The sequence below is a fragment of the Populus nigra genome, chromosome 5, assembly GCF_951802175.1.
Source record: "Populus nigra chromosome 5, ddPopNigr1.1, whole genome shotgun sequence".
Lineage (NCBI taxonomy): Eukaryota > Viridiplantae > Streptophyta > Magnoliopsida > Malpighiales > Salicaceae > Populus > Populus nigra.
The window spans coordinates 22,165,787-22,189,145 of record NC_084856.1 but is presented as its reverse complement, the minus strand read 5'-3'; the positions used below and the strand labels follow the sequence as shown (position 1 = coordinate 22,189,145).

At 35.0% G+C, this 23,359-nt stretch overlaps 4 protein-coding genes across 8 annotated transcripts; 2 read left to right on the top strand and 2 right to left on the bottom strand.

The window, feature by feature from the left end:
* The first annotated feature begins 659 nt into the window (after positions 1–659).
* LOC133693255 (ATP-dependent DNA helicase Q-like SIM) lies at positions 660–9,289 on the top strand. 4 transcript variants are annotated; one of them, XM_062114436.1, is made up of 16 exons: positions 660–1,678; positions 1,787–2,006; positions 2,097–2,207; positions 2,569–2,716; positions 3,791–4,133; positions 4,364–4,590; positions 5,054–5,110; positions 5,590–5,670; positions 5,918–5,981; positions 6,266–6,365; positions 6,469–6,552; positions 6,810–6,903; positions 7,087–7,200; positions 7,326–7,418; positions 7,895–8,208; positions 8,432–9,289. In XM_062114436.1, the coding sequence occupies exons 1-16, from the start codon at positions 1,078–1,080 to the stop codon at positions 8,460–8,462; spliced, it is 2,682 nt and encodes an 893-aa protein (XP_061970420.1). In that variant the 5' UTR covers positions 660–1,077; the 3' UTR covers positions 8,463–9,289. The 4 variants fall into 4 exon arrangements, with proteins under 4 accessions (XP_061970420.1, XP_061970418.1, XP_061970419.1 ...); XM_062114434.1 differs by having other exon boundaries at positions 2,569–2,758; XM_062114435.1 differs by having other exon boundaries at positions 2,569–2,758; positions 7,895–9,289.
* Positions 9,290–12,415: 3,126 nt separating this feature from the next.
* LOC133695073 (probable histone H2A.5) lies at positions 12,416–13,421 on the top strand. The gene is made up of 2 exons (XM_062116854.1): positions 12,416–12,720; positions 12,995–13,421. Exons 1-2 carry the CDS (start codon positions 12,514–12,516, stop codon positions 13,223–13,225), a joined length of 438 nt encoding a protein of 145 aa, XP_061972838.1. The 5' UTR covers positions 12,416–12,513; the 3' UTR covers positions 13,226–13,421.
* Positions 13,422–14,055: 634 nt separating this feature from the next.
* On the bottom strand, positions 14,056–17,202 carry LOC133695072 (autophagy-related protein 18a-like). 2 transcript variants are annotated; one of them, XM_062116853.1, is made up of 4 exons: positions 16,420–17,201; positions 15,581–15,788; positions 15,135–15,261; positions 14,056–14,382 (listed from the first exon to the last, which is right to left on the bottom strand). In XM_062116853.1, exons 1-4 carry the CDS (start codon positions 17,149–17,151, stop codon positions 14,295–14,297), a joined length of 1,155 nt encoding a protein of 384 aa, XP_061972837.1. In that variant the 5' UTR covers positions 17,152–17,201; the 3' UTR covers positions 14,056–14,294. The 2 variants fall into 2 exon arrangements, 1 of the variants encoding a protein (XP_061972837.1); XR_009842357.1 differs by lacking the exon at positions 14,056–14,382 and adding an exon at positions 15,357–15,492 and having other exon boundaries at positions 16,420–17,202.
* A 3,504-nt stretch (positions 17,203–20,706) lies between these two features.
* Positions 20,707–21,901, bottom strand: LOC133694255 (protein SRC2 homolog). The gene has a single exon (XM_062115748.1). It carries the CDS (start codon positions 21,757–21,759, stop codon positions 20,860–20,862), a length of 900 nt encoding a protein of 299 aa, XP_061971732.1. The 5' UTR covers positions 21,760–21,901; the 3' UTR covers positions 20,707–20,859.
* Between the last annotated feature and the right edge of the window lie 1,458 nt (positions 21,902–23,359).

The window sequence follows — 23,359 nt, the reverse complement described above, 5'->3', positions numbered from 1 at the left end:
CAACATTTTCTTGTGAAGTGTTATAATTTATTTAAAAGATTGATTTATTATGAAAATACAAATTACACTTGAATTATTCAAACAATCTCTAGTTGGTTATAAAGTTTTACAACATTGATCCTAAAAAAACACTTAGTGTAATCAACAAGGTCTTACCTATTAAGAAGACTATAATTTTACAATAAATATTTATATGAAAGTTCAAGCACTAAAATAAATAATTATTTGAACCATTATAAAAATTGATGTCTCTTTCTTATTATTTATCTTATTGTATTAATTTCTTGATTAATTATGGGTTGTTGTTGTTAAAATTAATGTGTTATTTTAAAAAAAATATCAAACATTCAATTTAGCTATAATTTACTCTCCTTTTTATATTATTCTAGACTTTCAAAACTTAAATCATGGATTGGGTGAGTTAATTTAGATTGATTTAAGTCAATAAAAAATATGTTATTTTAAGTTTTTATTTTTTAAAATTAAAATAATATTACTTTTTAAAAATAAATAAAAATATAAAATTAAACTTTAAATCATGAATTGACATATCAAGACCACCTGGCTTGCTAAATTAGTCTTTATCAAATTTAATTTAAAATCCAGCTCATAGTAAGATATAAAATTGATGGATAATCGGATTAACAAAACAGCCCGATCTGATTTTATAACAATGTCAAAATCTTCCGAATTGCGCGGGCAAAGTTTTAAGTTCTCGGGCGGGATCGCACACATCCACGCACTGTATTGATTTATCTCTCTCTCTCTCTCAAAAATAGAAAAACAAAACCTCTCATAAAGAATCCTCAATTTCTCATACCTGCAAAATCCTAGGGTTTCCATCTGCTCAATCGAACAACATTCCTATCGCATTTCACTGCTCAGAACCTCTCCATCTCCACCACACACACGTACACGTATCCACACAGATCTTATACGGACACGTATAAGAAACCGACACCAATCGCTTAAAATCATGAACCTGTAGCACGGGTTTTTTTTTCAGGAAAAATTCTTAATTTCAGTTTTTTTTTCTTTTTCCTTTTCCTTTTATAGTGAATTTTTCTGTTTGGTGTGATGGAAAAATCTGTGGCTTGTGATGGAACCGTTGAAAAGCTTATAGAAATGGGGTTTGAGAGTTGTGCGGCGGAACAAGCTGTTAAAGAAGTCGGTTCGTCGTTGGATAAAGCTGTGGATTATTTATTGAACGGTTCTTCGAGCAGAAATTGTGAAGGTAGTGGTGCTATGACCAGTAGTTCTGAATGCTTTACAAGCAGCAGAAGTGGAAAGAGAATGCTGTCTGGCTCTGCCTATTCGGGTCGAAAGCGACAGTCTAGTATATTGGAGCATTTCCGGTTGCCACGCAGCGTGAAACGAGGCATGCTTAGTAGTGACGTGTCTGATGTTTTGGTTTCTGGGTCGAAGGTTTTGCCGCTTAGTGTGAATGGATGTGAGGAATCGTATGTTAGCGTGGATTGTGGTAAGGTCGAGGATGCAGTGGATGGTTTGCCAGTTTGGTGTAAAGAAGAGGTGGGTTTTGGATTGGATTGGGAGGAGAGAGCGAATAGGGTATTGCAAGAGCGTTTTGGTTATAGTTCATTAAAGGGTTTCCAAAAGGAAGCCTTGGCTGCATGGGCAGCTCATCAAGATTGCCTTGTTCTTGCCGCTACAGGATCTGGTATTGTTTTCTTCTTCTTTTCTTTTTGTTGCCATATATGATTAGTTTGGTTTGTTCTTTGTTTTGGTTAGCTGTAGTAACTTTTGTTATATGATTATTTTGTTGCAGGAAAATCTTTGTGTTTCCAGATTCCAGCATTACTAACAGGAAAGGTTGTGGTTGTGATTTCACCGTTGATTAGCTTGATGCATGATCAGTGCTTAAAGCTATCAAAACATGGGGTCTCTGCGTGCTTTCTTGGATCTGGGCAGCCTGATAGCAGTGTGGAAAAGAAAGCAATGAGAGGCATGTATGACATAATATATGTCTGCCCGGAGACAATTTCAAGGTAAGCTGCATGTATGTGGTTCTCTTTTGTGTCTAAAAAAGGGAGTTTGTTAGCTCTCCTGATTGAAAGATTGGTATAATTTCACCGCAGACTGATAATACCGCTCCAGGGACTTGCAGAAAGTCGTGGCATAACTTTGTTTGCTATTGATGAAGTTCATTGTGTTTCTAAGTGGGGACATAATTTTCGGCCTAGCTACAGGTTTGTGTTCTTCATTCTGTTGGCTGTTTCATGGTCCTGTTTGTTATACCTATTCTCTTACAATCACAGGCTGATTGGATTGGTTAATTTTATACATATAGTTATGAACTTCATGTACTGAGAAGTACCATCAGTGCTCAGATGAAGCTAAACATGGCAAGTCCAAGTTAAGAAAGTTGGCTAGCTATGTGTCCTTTATCTATTTAATGTGTGTTGATAGTCATCTTATCAGTGATGATTTTATAAGGAAGGTGATATTGTGAAGCTTTTTCACCATTTCTCATGCTATTGGACTTGGCTTAAAGTACTATATGCTTAGATGTCATTACAACTTAACAAGAAGCATATTGTAATGTATCAGGCAATTGTCTGTTCTCCGGGAGAACTTCAGTGCTTGCAATCTAAAATTCTTAAAATTCAACATCCCACTGATGGCGTTGACCGCGACTGCCACAATTCCAGTTCGAGGAGATGTGCTTAAAGTGCTGAGCATGTCAAAGGAAACAAAGGTTGTGCTTACTTCATTTTTTCGGCCAAATCTACGGTTCTCGGTAATCTGCCCTCCAACTTATGTTTGAATAGTTGTTGGACTTATCAGGGCTCAACTTTTCTTGTTCTCTTGTTGTGGAAGGTGAAAACAACACCCAAACCTGTCAACCTTAATTTGATGGTTGCAAGTAAAAGGGAAGAAAGGAATAGGAGAAAAGGATTGAAAAAGAGCTTTTGAATTAAAAAATACCGATTTCTACATAGCTGCTGTTTGATTGGTTTAATTCCTGCAGGTTGTCCACAGGTCATAAGCATCAGAATTACTCTACCTGATTTGGATGCATAGAAACTAACCGATATATTGTGATATATAAACAAGATTTCATGTACTAAAAACATGCTTCCAAAATTTTAATTTTAGTACAAGATGTCTATATCTTAACTTATCACATACACATCTAGCTCATTTTCCAATAAATTCCCTTCTTACTCCACTCGTGAGAATGGTCCAAGAGGACTATGCATCATAATGTGCAGAGGGTGGTTCCTGCTTGTATGATGTTTAATATTTAATGGGTTTTTTTTATACCTGTCTTTGCTTTCCATTGAAAGGAAGATTGATGTGACTAATGCAAGAAGTGTGATTTTTGCTAGTTTCATATCAGGTTTCATGAAACAAAACATTATGACTGTTTCAGCTTCACATTGAAAATTTTGAACATGGTAAACAGACTATTATAAGTCTGCATCTGAAATATTTAGCCTAAATCCAAGAGGACCATGATGTCAACCTACTAATTACAGCATCATTATGTTCTCTAGGTATTGCAGTAATCATGTCCCTATGAAGTCTGATATTGTTACAATTGGACCAACAATTGAAAATTGAATTTGATGGTGTTCTAAATAGTATACATGTTAGATTAATTCCTGATGGAATTTTTTGTTATTTTTTTTCCTAATGAATCTCTATGATTTCTTCTCATGTTTTCTAGTTTGCTTCCTAACTTACATGCCTTATATATCATATTATATTGAATCATATCAAATATCTACTGGTGTGGAAAACCAAAATTCAGTTGCTGCTCTTACAGGTAAAACATTGTAGAACCTCTTCTCCATCTTCTTATGGGAAGAATCTCAGCCATTTGATAGGCATATATGCTGGAAAGAAAAAGTCTAATGAAAAGAAGTGGAGTAGTATCGCGGAAGAATTAGATGATTGCTCCGATAGCTCTGCTGATAATAGCATATCTGATGGAGATGTATCTTCTCCAAATGACATGAACAGAATTGAAGATGATTGCTGTGATGTAGATGGTGATGAATTAAATTTAACAAAGGAAAATGGATCGACTGCTTCAAGGGAAAAAGAAATGTCAATTGAATATCTGGAAAATGATGTTGATGTCTTTCACATTGTGGATGATTGGGATGGTATACATCTTTCTATTAATTTAGATCATGTCCGTTGCTGCATTATACTGGCTGGCTGTAAAAATATGTCGTGGATGCAACATAGAACTTGAAAAGAAAATTGCAGATGCAAAGTATTGAGTTTTATGCCAGTAGAATTGCTAATAGAAAAAAGAAATTTTATTTCATCTCTAACCTCCAACATTAATATATATATTCTATTCTAATTCTTATTATTTCTCATTTTAAAGTTGCATGTGGTGAATTCATTGGACAATCTCCTTGCAAGGACCAGTATATTTGCAAGTCATCTGAAACAGTTGATCCCTCTAGTAAGATAGAAGACAGGTCGAAACTTTTGCAAGAGCCTTTAGAAGAAGGACCAACCATCATATATGTTCCTACAAGAAAACAAACATTGAGCATCACAGAGTATCTTTGTGGTTTCGGTGTGAAAGCTGCTGCTTATAATGCATCGGTATGTATCACATGGTTGTTTCCCGGGTCTATTGGATGGATAACATGTATTCTATTTTAGTTTGATAAGGGTTTTCTTTTTCCATTATTAAGCCTACTGAATCAACCTTGCAATTGAATTGGAATCACTTTGACTCAGTTGTAATGTAATGCGACATGTTGGTAGTGAAACTGCTATGTTGCATAGCACTTGATGGTGTAAATATGACAAAAGGAAACCTGTCTGATTTGATGGCTGATCTATCAAGCAAAAGTAACCTCAACTTCTAATTACCTTTCAAACTGCTTTGCAGATTTAATCATTGGATTTTTCTCTATGTGTATTTTTCCTTTTTTGGTTGGTGGTGATTCTTTATGTTCACTTGTTTTTGAATCTTTCACATCACATGACGAGGGGTGGTTACTCCTATGAAAACTTCTCTTGTTTAACATGCAACTAACCCATGGCCATTTTCCCCTCTCAGTTGCCAAAATCACACCTAAGGCAGGTCCACAAGGAATTCCACGAAAACTTGATACAGGTATGGGTAGGGAAACTGATCATTCTGGATTGCATGATGCATCTTTCATCTGGTTTTTGAATTCTTAACGGTGCTAATAACTTGCACTGTTTGAACACTGAGGTATCCTGTATTCATGCAGCATCCTGTTTGGGCATTTCTTGCACCATTTCTGATCTCCATTTTTTTGTCTCCTTGTGATAAAATGAATTTACAACAATTAAATTTCTTCTTATTATTTATTTCTTTTTCGGGGATTACATTTCCTCTTTCTATGATGCACTTGACTTTCCTAAAGGTACTACCAAATGGGGATGCTGAAAAAATCAGAACTGGTTCTTTCCATATGGTTTCGTAGAAGCTAAACCTCTTATTATCATCCTTTCTTGATACAAGGAAGAAGAAAATGACCTAGTTTTAACTTTGACTTTCTGTCATTTCCTAGTAGAATAAGGCAATAGCAAAAAATTCCGACTAAACATTTTCGCATATTACTCTAGGTGGTTGTCGCAACAGTTGCTTTTGGAATGGGAATTGACAAATCAAATATCAGAAGAATTATTCACTATGGCTGGCCACAGGTTAGCAGTTGAGATTTGATATTTCTGCAATTTTGTGTTGGATATTGTTATCCATTTGTGCTCAAGAACTTATCATCATGTTGTAGGAATAATCTGGTGCTCTTTCACTTTTATTATCCTAAGCAATAGCAACAGTTCACTTCTCCTTCTGGCAACTTGTCTGTCTATTCTTTTTTCCCTTTTTGTCATATAATTCTCAGTTATATTTGTTCTCCTAATGCTTCTTTCATCTAATGTCCAATTTTAGTGTTTGGAAGCATATTATCAAGAAGCAGGCCGTGCTGGAAGGGATGGGAAACTAGCAGAATGCGGTAAGCTCTTTTCACATATAGACTACTTATCATTGTTGGACATAAATCTTATTTGGTCATAATTTTTAATTTGAATAGAAGTTCCATGTCATGGTGTTGATCAAAACTTGTACAGTAAACTCCCTTTTCATACAATATCTGTTTCATTCCTTATGGTTGCTTCCAAGTGAAGGATTTGTATGCTGGGATGAGGCACTGCATGATTGTAATAGAAGTATAGAAGTCATCAGCATCATGATTGTTTTTTTTAACTAACCAAAAAAACTTTTTTCTTTGCCAAGCAGTTCTGTATGCAAACCTGTCAAGAACACCATCACTTTTACCAAGTAAAAGAAGTGAAGCTCAGACAAAACATGCATTCAAGATGTTGTCTGATTGTTTCAGGTCCGCTTTGTCATTCAAGACATTTTTTGCAGTTCTGCATCTTAGCTTCCATTTCAACTATTTGTTACAGATTTGCTTTTCCTTTTTACTTGTCTTCTTGCAGGTATGGAATGAATACCTCATGTTGTCGAGCTAAAACACTTGTAGAGTATTTTGGGGAGGATTTCAGTTATCAGAAGTGCCTCTTGTACGTAGTGTTTCTTTCATTTTAGAATCTGCTTTAATATCCATTTCAATAAAGTGGTCTTTCGACTTGAATTTTTTTTCTCCGTGGTTACCAACTTTTACTGCTGAGATTCTGTCTTATTTACTATTTGCTCTAATACCCCTTGCTTCACATTGATTGCACAGTTACTTTTCATCAACATGCTTTCCCAAGAAATTATCTATCAATTCCACAACATGCTTTCCCAAGAAATTTTTAATAGGACTCCTTTGATGCAGGTGCGATGTGTGTGTCAATGGGCCTCCAGAAATGCAGGATTTGAAAGAGGAGGCTGATATTTTAATGAAGGTCATTGCAGCATATCATCTAAGTGTAAGGATTTTAATTCTAGTTAGTTTTTTGCAAGTGCCAGGTTATATGTTACCAAAAGTTTTATTGACATATAGATCTAATATAAGATGAGTAATAAAGAGAGATTCTTGTGTATCCAGATAAGTCATTTTCTGCTCCCTTTTCCCAATAAATTCTCAACGGAAGGCTTTTTTTGAGTTTCAGGAACAGAGTCATTCTTTTGATAGCTCATATGATGGTAAATGTAATGACACTAAATCACAGAGAGCAGTGCAGAAGCCAAACCTCAGAATGTTCGTCACTAAAATAAAGGAGCAGGTAACCTAGATGCAAACCATTTCTTTATACTTCTTTCATGTGTTGGAACAGTGACTGGTTAGGAAAATTTCACTTCACTCAAATTATCAGATGTTATTTTGATTATCTATGGTGGTTTTGTGCAGTATCAAAAATTTTGGACAACAGATCAGCTATGGTGGCAAGGTCTAGCTCGGATTATGGAAGGCAAAGGATACATCAGAGAGGGTGATGAAAAGGTACCTGCTCAAATGATTTTCCATTCTCCTAGTAGTGTCTTTGAAGTCCTCAATTATACCAAGTGTTTACAGTGTATTTCTGTGTCAGCGTTGCGATGCATGTGTAAATCTTCAGAAAATCTCTTGTTTCCTGAGCATCAATCATATGATGGGCTGCTAATTTAGACTCAGGATTTGCTTAGCCATCTGGCAGCTCCTAGGTCTGATTGCCCTAGCTTTTATTTTGAACTGTTTTCTGATTCTATTAATTAGCGGAGGGAACATTTTTGACACAATTGAATTTGTGATCTTATGGCTGTCTTTTGAACAAGGCAAATTCCTGAAGCTTAGCTGTGGATTTTAAGCAAAATTTGAAATTTGTATTTTATTGCTCGAATCTCCATTGCTTTCTCAAGCATGCAGATTGTAAGTTGTGTTTGTTTGAAATTTTGGTTCTCAGCTAAATTTGTCTTGTATTAAATTCACTGTTTATGCAGAGCCATGTCCAGATAAAATGCCCGGAGCCAACAAAATTAGGACTTGAGTATCTGGAATATGATAGAGAGCAGCCGCTCTCTGTTTACCCTGAAGCTGATATGCAACTCTCAGTGAACAAACACAAATCATATTCTTCTTTTGCGGAATGGGGCAAAGGTTGGGCTGATCCAGAGATCCGTCGTCAGCGCTTAGAAAGAAAGCAATCAAATAGAAAGCCACGAAAGCCGAGACGGACGAGAAAATCTGGTAAAATGAAACTGGATTTCAAAACCGCCAGGGGTAGAATAGCAGCAAAACTCTTTTCCAAACAGAAGTGAGTAATGATATTAACTGAGTCTTTTGTCCTTGTAAGTGCATGTTTTTGTGTCTTACCCTTCAGCCTTCTTAATATCCCATATAGAACTTCTGATCACAAAAGCATGGTGTTTTTGAACCAAAATTGGATATGGTGAGATTTAGGTATACTGTTTAATAGCGGTGTCTTTCCATAAGAAAATTACAGGGAAAAATCTCAGAAACATTGTTTCATGACAAAGAAAAATAAAAAAACTCAGCTCCATGATGTGAAAAAGGGAGTTGTATTTCGTAAAGCAACGTCACATGTTCCATCTGGTACAATACAAAAGGAGTGCATTAAACAAAAGTGATGTCCCTCGATGAAAGCAAGGAATCATTTTGAGCACCATAGATGCATGGATACGAAGAAAAGCATTTCAATATATTCTTTTGTAAATTTGCTCTCCTGATGCATAGACACGAAGAAAAGCTTTGTTCATGGGCTATAGCCATCTTATTTCTGCCATTGCTGGCTTCTCCGCGTCGTTCTTTCTCCTCTTGCCGACCTTGAAGCTATGGCACAAGCAACAAGTCACAAAAGAGAAACTAAGGATTATAGCTGAGGTGTTGGAACATGCTGAAGAGAGGGCTCACAAATTTCAAGAAAGGCATGATCACATACTAGGTCAAATAAGCTCATACTATTTGATCAATCAAGAACTCGGAGATGCATTGGCTGGAGCTAGGGCTGCAATGAATGCGGCAATGGAGTTTGCTGTCAGATTGAGAGAAGTGCAAATGAGAGTCCTGATCAATTTCCCAGATGAAGCTGATCTTTCAATGTTGGATAGCCCATATGCAAATGCAGCCAGTCCTGGGAACAGTTAAAGTGCTCAAAAAAGAGCAGCTTCAACATGGGCTTTGGCTTTAGCTGCTCGGCTTGATCATGCAAAAACTGTTTAATTAATCCAGAGCCTATACTACACTGCTAGACATTAGGAAACCATGTGTGTTAATTATTCCTCTTGGCATGTGTATAATGTTTGTTCCCACCCCTTTCTCCCTGTATATTTTCAGTAATATGAACTAGCAAGCATCTGCATTGCTCTTGTTGTTTATCTTAGCTATGAGCAACATCATGTCTATTTTTTTCGTTAGTTTTAAAACTCGTGCAAGCATGGGGTAAAGCCCGGTTTATAGGTTAGAAGAGTTGATTTTGGTTAACTTTAAAAATTAAAAATTAATAAAATGAAAATGATATCATTTTAATAAATAAAAAGGTAATTATCAGGTTAATAGTTGAGTTATAATTGGATTAACCCTATCATTAAATTAAACTTGATTTTCAACTGAGTTAATTAATTCTTTTTTTTAATTTTTTCTTTAAGGTAGAATGATTTATACCCTGAATAATCCGGATCTTAAAACAATGATTTTTTCAACACATGCCCTATTTGGTGTCAAAATATTATTCTCGTATTGTCCCCTCTTCGTTACCTTAACCTTTCAAGATCCAAACACGTCAAAGGCATGCATAATACTGAATTGTATAATACTGAATTGTGCTGAGGCTCAAGAGCTTCTTTCCATCTATGTATTCTTGATTTTGTATTCATTTGCCTCCTCTATTTTTATTTATGCTGATGTCAGCTTTCTATTTTTAAAAATCATATTCCTTTAATTCTTATTTGATGGAAGCTTAGGTTACCATACATCTTATCACAACATCATGATATATTTCAAAATAAAAATAGATTTTAAACACATGTCAAGATATAGTTCCACCTAACTTGAGAATTAGTGTCTTCTCACACCACAAGGTTGCTTTTTTTTTCTTATCGGATAAATATTCAAAATATAAATAAATAAAAAACTTTAATATAACATTTAAAAGGTATATGTTTCTATGTATTTTTTTAAAATATAAAAAATCACTTTAAAAATATTTTAAAGATATATTTTTTTGTGTTTTTACTTATCTTTTATCTTTTCAGTGTTTTTTACTATTATATATTTGTATTTTTTGTCACATGACACTAACCAAACATAATCTAAAAGAATAGAAATTCACTTTAAAACTATCACGTATATATATTCATTTTATATATTTATCTTTGTCTTTGCAACCAAGCATATTGATGTCTTTTTTATACATGTGTGTATGTATGTGTCACTTCTATCGTGAGACACTAAACAAATAAACATAAGTGATCTATACTTTTTGGTCATGTACTTGATCGGTGATCTGTATTCCGTCATAGACCGATCTTTTTTTAACTTGAAAAAAATAGATGCTTAGGTGATGATAGTTTTTTAAATAAGTAAGGAAAACTCAATACTTGGATCATTAACTTGACTAAATCTATTAAGATCAAGTAATTTAATAATTTAATTTAAATTGTAGGTAACAATAGTAGACAAACCATAAAAAACATTTAACAATAATTAACTTGAAAAATAAGCATTCTCGTGTGGGTCACTAAAGCAGCGCTTCGGAAAAGAAAACCAAATCAAACACAATTAAGTGAGCATCTACCTATATTCAATTAATTGATTCTATTTAATTAGAGAAAACAATTTATTTTGAAAAACAAATTAACAAGTAACAACAAATAAAAAGACTTGAAATGAACCAATCAATTAAAAAAAACAAAAGGATAGAACAAACTTAAATAAACACTGAAGAATGAAAAGTGATAAAACAAAACCAAAACAGTCTCGAGCGAACCTTTTAAAGCTAGGTTAATTTTTCAAACTTCCAAACTCATGAAATCCTAGATACGAGCTTAATCAAGAAGCTTAAATTCAAATCAATTTAATGTTGAATGATGAAATCACGTTAAAAATATCAATATAAAAACTTGCATATCAAAAAATAAAAAATAATCAAAAGAAAGAGAAAAAAAATATAGTAGGAAAAAATGATGGAGAATGAGATTATAAAAAGAAACCAATTATCTCATATCACATAAATATCAATTAAAAAAATGGCTACCAAAGGAAAAAAAACTGAACAAGGACAAAATCAAAATAAAATTTTAATTTCATAAATTATTTAAGGTGAAACAAACAATAACCAAAATAACATAAACTAAAATGAAAAGAAAGAGAGGTTGACAAAATTTCTATTTTATAAATCATTTCAAATAAAACAAATAATAAACAAAAGAACATGATGCAAACACCGAGAAAGAGAGAGATAAAATAAATTAAAAAAAAAGTTGTCAGTGTCAAACCAAAGTTCCTTTAAGTGTATGCGCCGCGGGGTCACAGAGAAAATACTGAGAAGAATCACGTCATCCCTAAACAATGTTTCTGGTCCTTGGAATTAGTTGCACGCTCTCATCCAAAGACAGTGGAGTGGCTGACACGTGCACAACATGCGTCAATGTGTTTTTTAAAAATTACTTCTTATTTATGAAATTACCAAACTGTATCTATCTTAATAATTTGTTTGTCACTTGACAAACATAAAGTTGCCTTATTTTTTTATTGATAGTTCACGTGATACTTAACGTCCATTGTGTCATGATATTTCAACTTTTTAATTAGAGCATGTAATTTTCAAATCCCTACCACCATATGAATATTAATATTGGTCCAAATTATTTGAAGTCATATTGTCTATGTACTTAATTCTATAATGTCAAAAACAATTGGCAATTATACTTGCCTAGACATTTACTGTTTAAATCAGGATTGCAAGATTCACTGTATCTAAATATTTAATTTTTATGGATTTGGGATTCCAATTTCATAAAAATTTTGGTAAAATTAAAGATAACAATGCATCTTTAAAACTCGTATAATCATTGTATCACAAAGCTATATCTTTAATGTTTTATTGGATGACCGGAAATAAAACTCAATGTTTTTTAATTTTACTAAATGATTAACTTATCCATTAATAATATTTCTATTGATTAATAAATCTTCACGGTCCAAAAAATATCAATTTATGATGATTTAAATACTCACACACACGCATGTTTATCATCACTTTAAAATTTTCAGCTATAAACTCACATCAGCAATTATCTCCACGGATTGCCAGCATGGCAAATCCAACGACTCACATACCTCACCCACACACCAACCCAAAACCAAACTCTCATTTTCATTTACCAATTTCAAAAACCCAGGATCGCCAGCCTGTCGCGATCTCACCGCCCATTCTAATCTCAAACCCAAATCTTCTCGGATCGCCAACGTGTCACACTCCGCTATAAATGCCCAAACACCCTCTTCATCCACTTCAAATCCCGCTCTCCAGTTTCAGTTCCCTCTCAGAAAACGCTACCGTTTGAACCCGCATCTTAATATCTCTCAATTCCCTTTAACAATGGAGGCAACGACAAAGGCAACCAAAGGTGCTGGAGGAAGAAGAGGTGGAGACCGCAAGAAGTCCGTTTCAAAATCGATCAAAGCTGGCCTTCAATTCCCTGTTGGTCGGATCTCTCGGTTCTTGAAGAAAGGTCGTTACGCTAAGCGTCTTGGTTCTGGGGCTCCCATTTACATGGCTGCCGTTCTTGAATACCTCGCTGCTGAGGTACATCCCGTGTTGCCGTTTTGAACCATCCCTGTTTCCTTTGTTTTTGAGAAATGTCTTAATGTTTCGATCTCTTTTTATTTAAAAATTTCAGATCTATTTTTTTTTCGGTTTTTCTATGGAAGAACAATCGTTTTTCCTTTTTAAATCAAAATCAAAATTAGTAGTCTGTCTTTGTTTTAATTTCTTTGGTTCTAATCCATAGAAAATCCTTTTTTTTTTCAATACAATCATCTATTTTTGTATTTTAATTTGTTTTATTTCATGTTTATAGGTGCTTGAGTTGGCTGGAAATGCAGCGAGAGACAACAAGAAGACCAGGATCAACCCAAGACACGTCTTGTTGGCTGTAAGAAACGATGAAGAGCTCGGAAAATTGCTGCAAGGAGTTACAATAGCAAGCGGCGGAGTGTTACCTAACATCAACCCAGTACTTTTGCCTAAGAAAACTTCAGCTAGTGAGAAATCTTCTGGGTCAGAGCCAAAATCACCTAAAAAGGCCTAAAACCACTTGTAATAAAATAAGGTTTTATTTTGTTGTATGACGACCGGTTGTTATCCAATGTAGTAGGAATTTAGACGGGCAGTTTAGTTTGTTCTTTACAAGTTGTTTATGTTTTTGATGCACAAAGATAATGCAGCAGCAGCCGCCGCAGCTCTCATGTTTATCAAATATTTAATGGAAAGGTTTCTTCTTTCCATCGCATGTGTTTCGCTTTGCTGCCTGCTCTCTTGGTGTGTGTGGCTGCTCAAATCCATCGCATGGAAAGGTTGCTTCTTTCCAAAGCGCCCATTTATCGAGCTTTCGTAACCCCAAGTGGGCATTTGGTGGTTTCAAAATTCAAAGTTTTGGCTATGATAGCATTCGCAAACTGGAAAATTGGCGCTTTGGGGAGAGCTGTCTAGCAATGAGAACATAATATCATAGTTACTAGTAAAGCATGGCCAAGAACTTCAGAATCTCCAGCTTTCCAATTCACAAACGTTTCCTCAATGGAAGTGTTTAAATTGATCTTTTTCTTAATATGAACTCGCAGTTTGTGAAATGGAATATAAAAAAAAACCTTGTTTTGGATGCTACAGCATTTCCTTGGATGTTATTTGGGGGCGATGAAAATATAGAGAAGCTTCCCTGGCCTTGAAATCTTTCCAAAGAGCCAATTTTCAGGAGCTCTCTGAAATTGTATAGCTTGTTTGATGAGCAGAAGAACGTCAAACATTGAACGTATTAACACTATTGGGGTGGTTTTGTTAAATCACTGTCAAGTCTCACCCTTTACCTTCAATAAGAAAAAAAGGAAGGATTGCCAGGTTGAGTATTCTGGCTCTGCCATCTGATCACCTAAGAAATGTTTGTCCCTTTTCATCACGCTCACAGTCAAGGCTACTATTTTACGTGAATGTACAGGGCACCATTATTAACAAGAAGCACGCACCAGAACCTTTTCTTACACCGCCCAATGCAATGGGGTTAATCCCAAGCCGATTTTAGTTACTCGCATGTTTATATGTACAATTAATTCCAGTCTCCTGAGAAAATAATATTAACAATATTTACCCCCAAATTTATTGACTCAGAAATTCTCCACGTTCAGGAAATTGATATATTCAAGCTGGATCATCTCCCCACCAGTCACAGGGTCAAACTCACATCTATAGAAGCTGCAAAACCATCCAGTAAACAACTTCGTTAAGATTATTCATGATCATTATTACAAAATTTAGGTGCAGTAAATATTCAAAACACGATCCATCCATGATAATACAAAACAAGATAACATACAATCTTGTCCACTTAAAGCTGATTGAAGATCCACTGTTATTGTAACTAATACAAAACACGATCCATTCTAATACTATGAAATCATTCATAGTATTAGAATGGACACATGGTAATATGGTTTATGTGATTACCGAAGATAACTTCTCATTAACTCTTGAATTCATCAACTAACTTGCAGAGTCTAGGTTCGATGGGAATCCAAACCCAGCACAATTGTGAAAAATCAGCTCAACTTGTTATGAATATGGAATGACACAATGATATCAGCAACACTACTAAAAGATTGTTCATCTATGCTCATCAGAATAAAGCAACAAGGGTTTTTAGTAGAAGCAGAATGAGACAAATCCAAAGCATATTCCCATGGAAGCCGAAGGAGCCACTATGATCGAGGCATAAGAACTAAGCATATTATGAGAATGGACATCATTGCATTAATATGATTTTTGCTATTTTTCCAAAGACATTTTCACTATCAGCCCTAGGGATAACCTCCTAGCACACCACCCAGGGAACCATGCGAGTGCCAGGAAGGAAGCATGACAGTGGATTGATTCAATTGCCCCCCCACCTCATAATGCAGCAAAATGATAACTAATAAACAAACCACAATGATCTGGTTTTTCATTACCTTCCATCCATGCCAATGATGACAATGGTGTTCTTCTGGTGGCCAAACCCAACACAGTACTGCAAACCTTCAGGTAATCGAAACCGAGCTACTGACCACTCAGAGCTGAAATACTTTGGCAATACCCCTGTAATATAATGAGAGAAGCCCAATATAAGCTTCACTTCCAAACAATGATATCAAAACCTAAAGGGGAGTTATCTAGCAGGCTTGTACACTCACCAATGACAATCAAAGATTCTCTGACCCATGCAAGCTAATGAACTGGATTTAGAACTTGGAAGTCATATCTTAACCTATGCAAGAGTGTAACATGCCCAGCTACTAAAATTTACTGGCCCCTATAGCCTTCAAATAACTGCTAGCACTAACTTCTCAGGATTTCACAGCAAACTAGCACAGTATTTATAGTTCAAAGAATAAGTGACAATAAATAGGGAAATTACCTTTGAAAATGGAAAGAGATGAAAGTCTAGAATGAATTGGTTCAGATGCAAAGTGAGATCTATCATTTGGCAATGAGGGCAGGGACCCTGAATCAACCTTGAGACTAAAGATATGTACAGTTCCCTTGTCGCTTGAGACAGCTAGGAACTGAGCATTGGATGAGAATGCAAGGCTGTAGATGTCTGCTCTATCTACACCTCTCCTAACCTAGCATGGGGCACAAGAAATCATTGAACATTAGCAAATAGCATCAACAAACCACAGACAGGAAATTGGGTGTTTCTAGATGGATGAAAATCTAGCACAAACACATGCTTACTTAATCGACCAAAAACAGAAATTGGACGGATGTTCAATTATGTTTCCAACAAAAACAAATTACAAATTCAAGCTCATAAAACATTCAAACCTAAAGATCTTCTTATTCTTTTTTTATAGAAACCTCATGATCTCATTGCTTAAAAATCCGTTATCAATCACTTTACAATTCTTTGATTTATGCAACTACACTGCATTTTCTTATAAAAGAAATGAGCTAAATCTTCAATCAACAAGAGTGGCTGCGCACTTGTCCATTGTGATCAAAATTGGCAAAATCACATTAACATATCCATTAATTAAATCACTGAGAAAATCATCCTTGCTAAAACTACCTCATGCAGACATATGCTCGCATCCAAAAAGTCCATTCCTTTCTACTTACAATCACATCAACAAAATTTTAACACCAATTAAGATTACAACAGACTCCAAAAATACCACAACTAATTAGCTTACTAATCACCTTAATCACAACCACATTGTCACATATAATCACACTAATTACCAATTACCATACCTCTTGCAACAAAGTACCATCCAAAGAATTAAACACTCTAATCAAAGTCCCTTTACTGCTCGCCGTCGCTAACCTCCTCCCATCTTGAGTTAAACTCATACAAACAACTCTTGAATCATGCGCCATAACAAACTTACTCTTCTTGGACCCAAAATTCTCCACTCTAATTTGCCCCTTTTGCAACCCTAAACAAACCAAAACCATCGGCGACGAATTATGCGAAATCTCACACAGTCCAGTAGGGTTCGAAACCGTCTCAATTTGATTCAATAACTTCAAGTCTAAGAAATTATAAACAAAGATCTTTTGATTCAACACAACAACGATCATATCGCGACGAAGTTTCACATTTTTCACCTCTGACCGGAACGATAATTCTCCGATACACCGAGAATCATGGTCGTCCCAAATCATCACTTTGTTTCTGGGGTAAATAGGGTCGGGTCCGCCACAGACTAGGCAGAAGATGTTGCTGCGGTAAAGCATGGCGACCAATCCAATGCCGCCGTGTGTGTCTATGTCGCGGCGGAATGAGGGTTTGAATGGGTCCGTGTCGAAGATCCGGAACCCGTTTTGGAGTCCAACTAAGAAGCAGGTGTGGTTTTGGTTGAAGGATAGGTGGTAGATTGGCGGGGTTGCTACTCGATTCGGGTTGTGGGTTATGGCGGCGGCGGCGGCGGAAGAGGTTTTGGGATGGTCGGGTTCGAAATCGCACCCGGGACGGGTCGCCATGAGAGGTTTGGGGTTGAAGAGAGTAGAGTGTTGAGAGGGGATAGGTTTTTGCGGGGATTTTATACCTCATGATGACACTTGGCAAGGTAAAGTTTAATCTAGTCCTTATATTAATACAACATTTTATTAAAATCCAAATCAATCACCATGATCACAAATTGAATAAAAGAGAGAATTAATAATAGATAAAAGAGAATCAAACTCTACAATTATATTATGGAAAAACTAATTTGGACCCATATAAACTAATTGGAACAAGAAAGCCAATAATGTCAGGTGAATATTGCCGTAAATTTACAAGATTGACCTCCACATGGTTCCGATGGCGACGCCGGTGGTGGTTCTCAAATTTAACCATACAAGATTAATCAATATATGGTGCCGAATGGTGGAGCCTATCGACCTTTTTAGGAGCACCCCTAATCGTACCATGTCCAAAATCATACTTGAAAACCAAGCAACCTCGATGCTTTCCTGATGGAGTCACGACTGGACAAGAACCCTCCTTTGCTTTGCTTGTCTTCTGTCCAATTATCCAAAATTAAGGAGCTTGACCGGAAAATATACTTCTCCAAGAAGTTGGTTTAATGTCGGGGTGGGCCAGAATCAACACACAATCTGTCAAAAAACTATCTCAACCCAATAATTTAAGCTGTTAGGTAAGATCTCAGGATATGATTTGTATTATTCTTTAATACATCCCCTCAAATGAAAGCCCTTTAAGCTTGAAACTTGTACATGCCTACTTTATCTTGTGCTTAATTTTTATCAAATAAATGAAGATGTTGAGATTCGAACTCGTGATCGCTTGGTTATTAAGGCTTTGATACCATGTCAAAGAACCATTTCAACCCAATAACTTAAGCTGTTATATGAGATTTCAGGATATAATTTATATTATTCTCTAACACAACCATCAATTGACTATGCAGAAACACAGAATCTTCCAAGTAAAATCTCATCGGATAATCGCAAGTTGGACTGCTTATTCCTTTGTATGTGCAAACCGGTGTTTCTTGCCTGGAAATCAGAGAGCCACCGACAATGGAGGCCACAACACGAGTTTTGGAGACCAATTTTGAGATTTTAAGGCCTTACAAGCACGTCACTATAGTAATGTCTAGAGTTCTGCAATCCATTGTTGTGATCTTGAAGGAAAAAGATCAAGGAGGTCAATATTATTAAAGCTATTAATTTGAGCTGATTGAGGGGAGAAATTAAATCTGGCTTTGCATGCACAAAAAGATCAGGGTTTTTTAAGTGCTACGTTATATTATATAATCATATTGAAGATAAACCCTTTTCGAGCCAGGATTTTAAGTCGTGGCAGAAAACAATAAGCTTACCTTAATTATAATTAAGTAGGGTTTACTAGGATTACGCGAAGATTACTAGGATTTTGATACCTTAATTATAATTAAGTAGTTCCTTCTAAATACTTGGGAAAGCAATACTAAAACGATAATTAAACCTAGAAGACATCAAATATTGAAGCAAACATTAATTAAGCTTTTTTTTTCAGCATTTTAAAGTTCAGTAATAAATTAACTTTAATGTATTTCTTCATCTTTTACATTAACAACACACTGAACTATCCATGTAACACTCAACTAATCTCTCCCGTCCAAAATCCGTAGTGAGATAATAACCAACTAAAGTTTGATTTTTGTAGGTTTTGTGGTAGTTTATGTTTTTTTTTTTATTTAAAAATATTAAATTTATTATTTTTGAGGTTTTTTTAAAGCTTTTGATGAGTTAATATTTGAAATTAAAAAAAACTCTAAAAAATATTATTTTAATATATTTTTAATTAAAAAATATTTTTAAAAATATCCAGCAATGTATTACTAACACACATAATGAGCTGAGTTTGTTGGCTAACCTTTGCTTTGTTGTTTTTTTCATTTTCCCTTCTCCTATGCGCGTGGATGCTGAGTAAGGTTTAGAGCATTTTAGGAACGCGGTGTAAATTTTATTTTTTTAAATTTAAAATTGTTTTTGATATGTTTTTTAGAAATATTTTTAGATTGTTTTGATGTGATAATCTTAAAAATAATTTTTTAAAAATAAAATAAAAATTATTTTAATATATTTCTAAATAAAAAACACTTTAAATCACAACTGCTATTACAATCATAAACACACCAACAAAAGCAATTTCCATGCCAACATCGATGTTAAACAAAGTACTAATGCCTTAATCATCTAGTAGGGGGACCTGTGTTAAGAGTTTGAGATTAATGAGTTTACTTTTTTTGTGATCTCAGGTTCAAACTCTATGGTTGCTAGTATGATAATCACTGGAGATTTATATGATTGTTAATTTCAGAACTCGTAGGAGATGCCCGCAAGTTGATTCCATAACTTAAATTAATAATAATAATAATAAAAAAAAAAAAGAGTACTGATGCCTATACTGGCATGGAAGAAATGCTCCTCAATTTCGGGTGTACGTATCAACCCGTAATGTTGCTTTTGGAATCCCATAATTCCTTCCCACTCAATGGTCAATTTGCAAGATTTCAAAGAGTGTTGAATTGAATGATCAGCTAGCTAGCTAGCTAGCTAGTGTGTGTTATATTAGAAAAAAGGGATTCCCAATAATATATAATTTGAGTTCAAATTCCCAATCAAACCATGCACGCACGATTCCGAGGACATAAAAAGGAGAAAAATTGTGTAAAATCTTTTTTCAACTCATTGACAGTACTACTTTTCCTTTATATCTTTGAAAATTCAACTTTAAATTTTAATGAAAAGATAAAAATACTATTATTTGGATGTTATTATTTACCCAAAAAAAATAAAAGCAACAATCCTTATACAAGATATCAACCTGAAAGAGCACCTGGCATCGTCAACATAAATATCAATATAAATATCATTGTGGTGATGATGATGGTGTTGTTATCAATTTTTTTTTAATATTTTTAAATTATTTTAATAGGTTAAATATATATATAAAAAAACCAAAGCATCCAAGCCTGTTTTTTATTTGGTAACCCGAGGTGTCCGGGCCAGCTTACACGCACCACAATTAATCCCCGGATCTACTGAATACCCTGCAAGCCAATTAGACATGTAAGACACCGCAGGGATGACAAACATACACATTAAAGCTCGAATCCAGATAACAGAGGCAAGGAAACCTTGCCTCCACCGCTGGGCTACGAGCCCTGGTGCATCCAAGCCTGTTTTGATAGGGAGGACTGATGCCCAAGCCCCCCCCCCCCCCCCCCCCCCCTAACAGAAAGGCATGCAAGAACCCATTAACACTGCTGCATAGGTCGTCTTAACGAAGAAGCTGCGATGGAATTTTTTCATTATTATTATTCTCGCTGCGTCCTTCCTCTATTGGTTCTTCTGCCACTGTCAGATTTTTATATATTTTGGAATATGGTTGTTTGCTTGTTTGCGCTCGCACTGATGAGGCATGGATCTTGGTGTGTAATTCTCGAAGAACCATGCTAATCAAGAACTTAAGCATATATTTGAACTAGCTAGCCTACTGCCAGTTGAGCTAGCTACATGTTCATCGGCAACATGAGTGAAAAATTTGTTAAGAAAGAAAGAATAGTGCTAATCTTTTATAAATATTGTTCAAATATTTCATAATACTAACATTACTTCATTAAACAAGTCACCATATTTCCTCTACCACTCTTCTTAGGAAATAAGAAAATGCAAAAAAAAAAAAAAACAAAAAAACTAAAAGTCGAAGCCACCATCAAAGCCACCATCATAACCACCCATGTCACCAACATCTGAAATCATATCACCAACCAGCAATCCACCAAGCAATCCAGCTCCCAATCCCAAACCCATTTTTCCTCTACCACTCTTCTTAGGCCTCTGTTGTATCCCAGGTTGATACCCACCACCATACATGGGTTGTGGTGGGTAACCCGGATACCCTTGTCCGGGAGCAGGTGGGTACCCACCATAACCATGTTGTGGTGGCGGCGGCTGATTATAAGGATATGGATAAGGAGTCTGGTGCTTATCCCCCCCCGCTTGAGGCGGTGGCGCAGGGTATGCATAACTTGAACCTGCAGCACCCTGATATCCCATCACAGGGTAGGCAGTGACAGGCTTGTTCATTTCCTTCCCGCCGGCAGCAGCATGATATCCCATGGCAGGGTAAGCAGAGACGTTCCCGTCCATCTTTTTCGCCATCGCCGGCGCAGACACATTGAATTTCTCGCCAAATTTAAACAAGAAATTCAATGTTCCTTTCATCCTCCCTCTCGGGGCAGTGACGGAATAGCTTAAGGAACCTTTCCCATCCTTTGCACCCAGCAATTCATTGACAGGCACAAAGACTACACCAACATCTTTATCTCCCAGCATTCGCTCAGCTTTAAGCATGAACTTGAGCTTTAAGCGATTCTGTTGAGCAGCAACATCATCAATGGTGAATTTCAAGGGGAAATTCCATACAGGATTTGGCCCAGAGTCTTTATGAACGTGTGTCTTCTGTTTCTGCTTAGAATTATAATCATCTCCTTTGAGAGAAACAACACAGTACACATCCATCTTGCCGAAAAGATTGGCATCTTTGAGATCTTTGGCTGAGATAACTGTGATCTCTAATGACCTGCACTCCATGATACTATATATTTTCCTCTACAAACAGCGAAAACGATCAAGGTATTGTTATCAAGAATAAGAGAGAATTTTTTCCTTAAAGATTGTTCTTTTTCGGGGTTTTTCTATAAGAGTCAATTGAGAAACGTTGGGTATATATACAATTCTGTTTGGTTCGAAGGAAAGTGACCGGAAAATTCCTCAGCCGCGCGAGCCGTCTTTTATGTGGAGACTTTAAATGAGAGGTTCAAGAGGGTTTCCCTTTTTTAGATTCTCTATGAATAATATCCTACGCGTTTTTTTTTCCAAAAGCAATAGTTATCTATAAGCTCTATAAAATATACATATCCAAATTATTTTTTAAAAATTATTTTTAACATTAATATATTAAACTAAAAAAATAAAATAAAATTATTTTTTTTAAAAAATATAACTTGATAAATCAGTATAATGATTAAATTCCGTTTGGAGATTAATTTGACAAATTATAATAAATAAATCATAATAATTATTAATATCAAGAGTATCTTCCTCTTGATCCGATAATCATATACAATCTATTCAAGTAATTCAAGTTAAATGTGTATTCATAAAAAAAAAATATAATTCGTTAATTATCTTGTAGGAGGAGGATAAGCATAATAATTAGAGGTAATAATTAAGATAGAATGGTGGATAATATCTTTTTTTTTGCCGTCGGGCAAATGCTTGGAATCCCCGTGTCTGTATTTAATAGGAAAGTAACTTTGCTAATTAAGATTAGATATGTAATTTTTATTTGTCTTTTTCTTACCCTCGAAGGAAAAAAACTATTCTTCTAGAAGGGCGGAGAATGAACGATATAGACACGTAAAGGCACACGTCTCCTTGAAACTGAACGTGTAGCAAGCAGTATTCTTACAGCAGCCGATTTCTATCATCACAACGATGTGTTGCCGGCTTTGTAGCATGACCCGTAGAAACCTGGATTGACATGATGGCTCCACTTGGGTGCCGTTTATTTGGGTTTTTGAAATATTTCGAGTTAAAGAAAAATAAAATAAAAATTTATTTGATTTGATTAAAAATTTAAGTTCACTTAACATGAATTTGATCTCATTTTTTTAAAAAATCATAATTTAATTTTAAAATGAGAAGATAGTACTGATTGTTTTTAAAAATATTTTTTTATTTAAAAATATATTAAAATAATTTTTTTATTTTTTAAAATTTATTTTTAACACCAACACTTCAAAATTATTTAAAAAACAGTAAAAACAAAATTAAAGAGTTAAATATAATTTAATCCTTGTAATTTATCACAAACAACCAATTATTCTTGAAATTTTTTTAATGGATATACTTAAATCTCTATATTTTTAAATTCATACACATCCACTTGACTTTTTTTTTTCTAATTTATTTTTATTTTTTATTTTAAAGTATAGGAAAAGTAAGAGATATTTTCTTGAAACAAAATATTACTGAATTAGGCATGACAAACACTCACCAGACGACTATTTAATTATTTTAATACTGCAAGGAGTTACTAATTTATTATAGTAGTAAATAATCATTAGATTTTGGGTGCGACCGTAGACGTTCGGTGGGACTATATACAACGAATTAATTGCCATAGGCA

Excerpts from the sequence above, each read along its gene's own strand:
- LOC133693255 (XM_062114434.1), top strand. The coding sequence starts at position 1,078 with ATGGAAAAATCTGTGGCTTGTGATGGAACCGTTGAAAAGCTTATAGAA. Across the intron at positions 2,208-2,568 it reads AATTTTCGGCCTAGCTACAG|GCAATTGTCTGTTCTCCGGG; the intron begins GTTTGTGTTCTT and ends GTAATGTATCAG. Across the intron at positions 4,134-4,363 it reads CATTGTGGATGATTGGGATG|TTGCATGTGGTGAATTCATT; the intron begins GTATACATCTTT and ends CTCATTTTAAAG.
- LOC133695073 (XM_062116854.1), top strand. The coding sequence starts at position 12,514 with ATGGAGGCAACGACAAAGGCAACCAAAGGTGCTGGAGGAAGAAGAGGT. Across the intron at positions 12,721-12,994 it reads TTGAATACCTCGCTGCTGAG|GTGCTTGAGTTGGCTGGAAA; the intron begins GTACATCCCGTG and ends TCATGTTTATAG.
- LOC133695072 (XM_062116853.1), bottom strand. The coding sequence starts at position 17,151 with ATGGCGACCCGTCCCGGGTGCGATTTCGAACCCGACCATCCCAAAACC. Across the intron at positions 15,262-15,580 it reads ATCTCTTTCCATTTTCAAAG|GGGTATTGCCAAAGTATTTC; the intron begins GTAATTTCCCTA and ends ATTATATTACAG. Across the intron at positions 14,383-15,134 it reads ATCATTGGCATGGATGGAAG|CTTCTATAGATGTGAGTTTG; the intron begins GTAATGAAAAAC and ends ATGGTTTTGCAG.
- LOC133694255 (XM_062115748.1), bottom strand. The coding sequence starts at position 21,759 with ATGGAGTGCAGGTCATTAGAGATCACAGTTATCTCAGCCAAAGATCTC.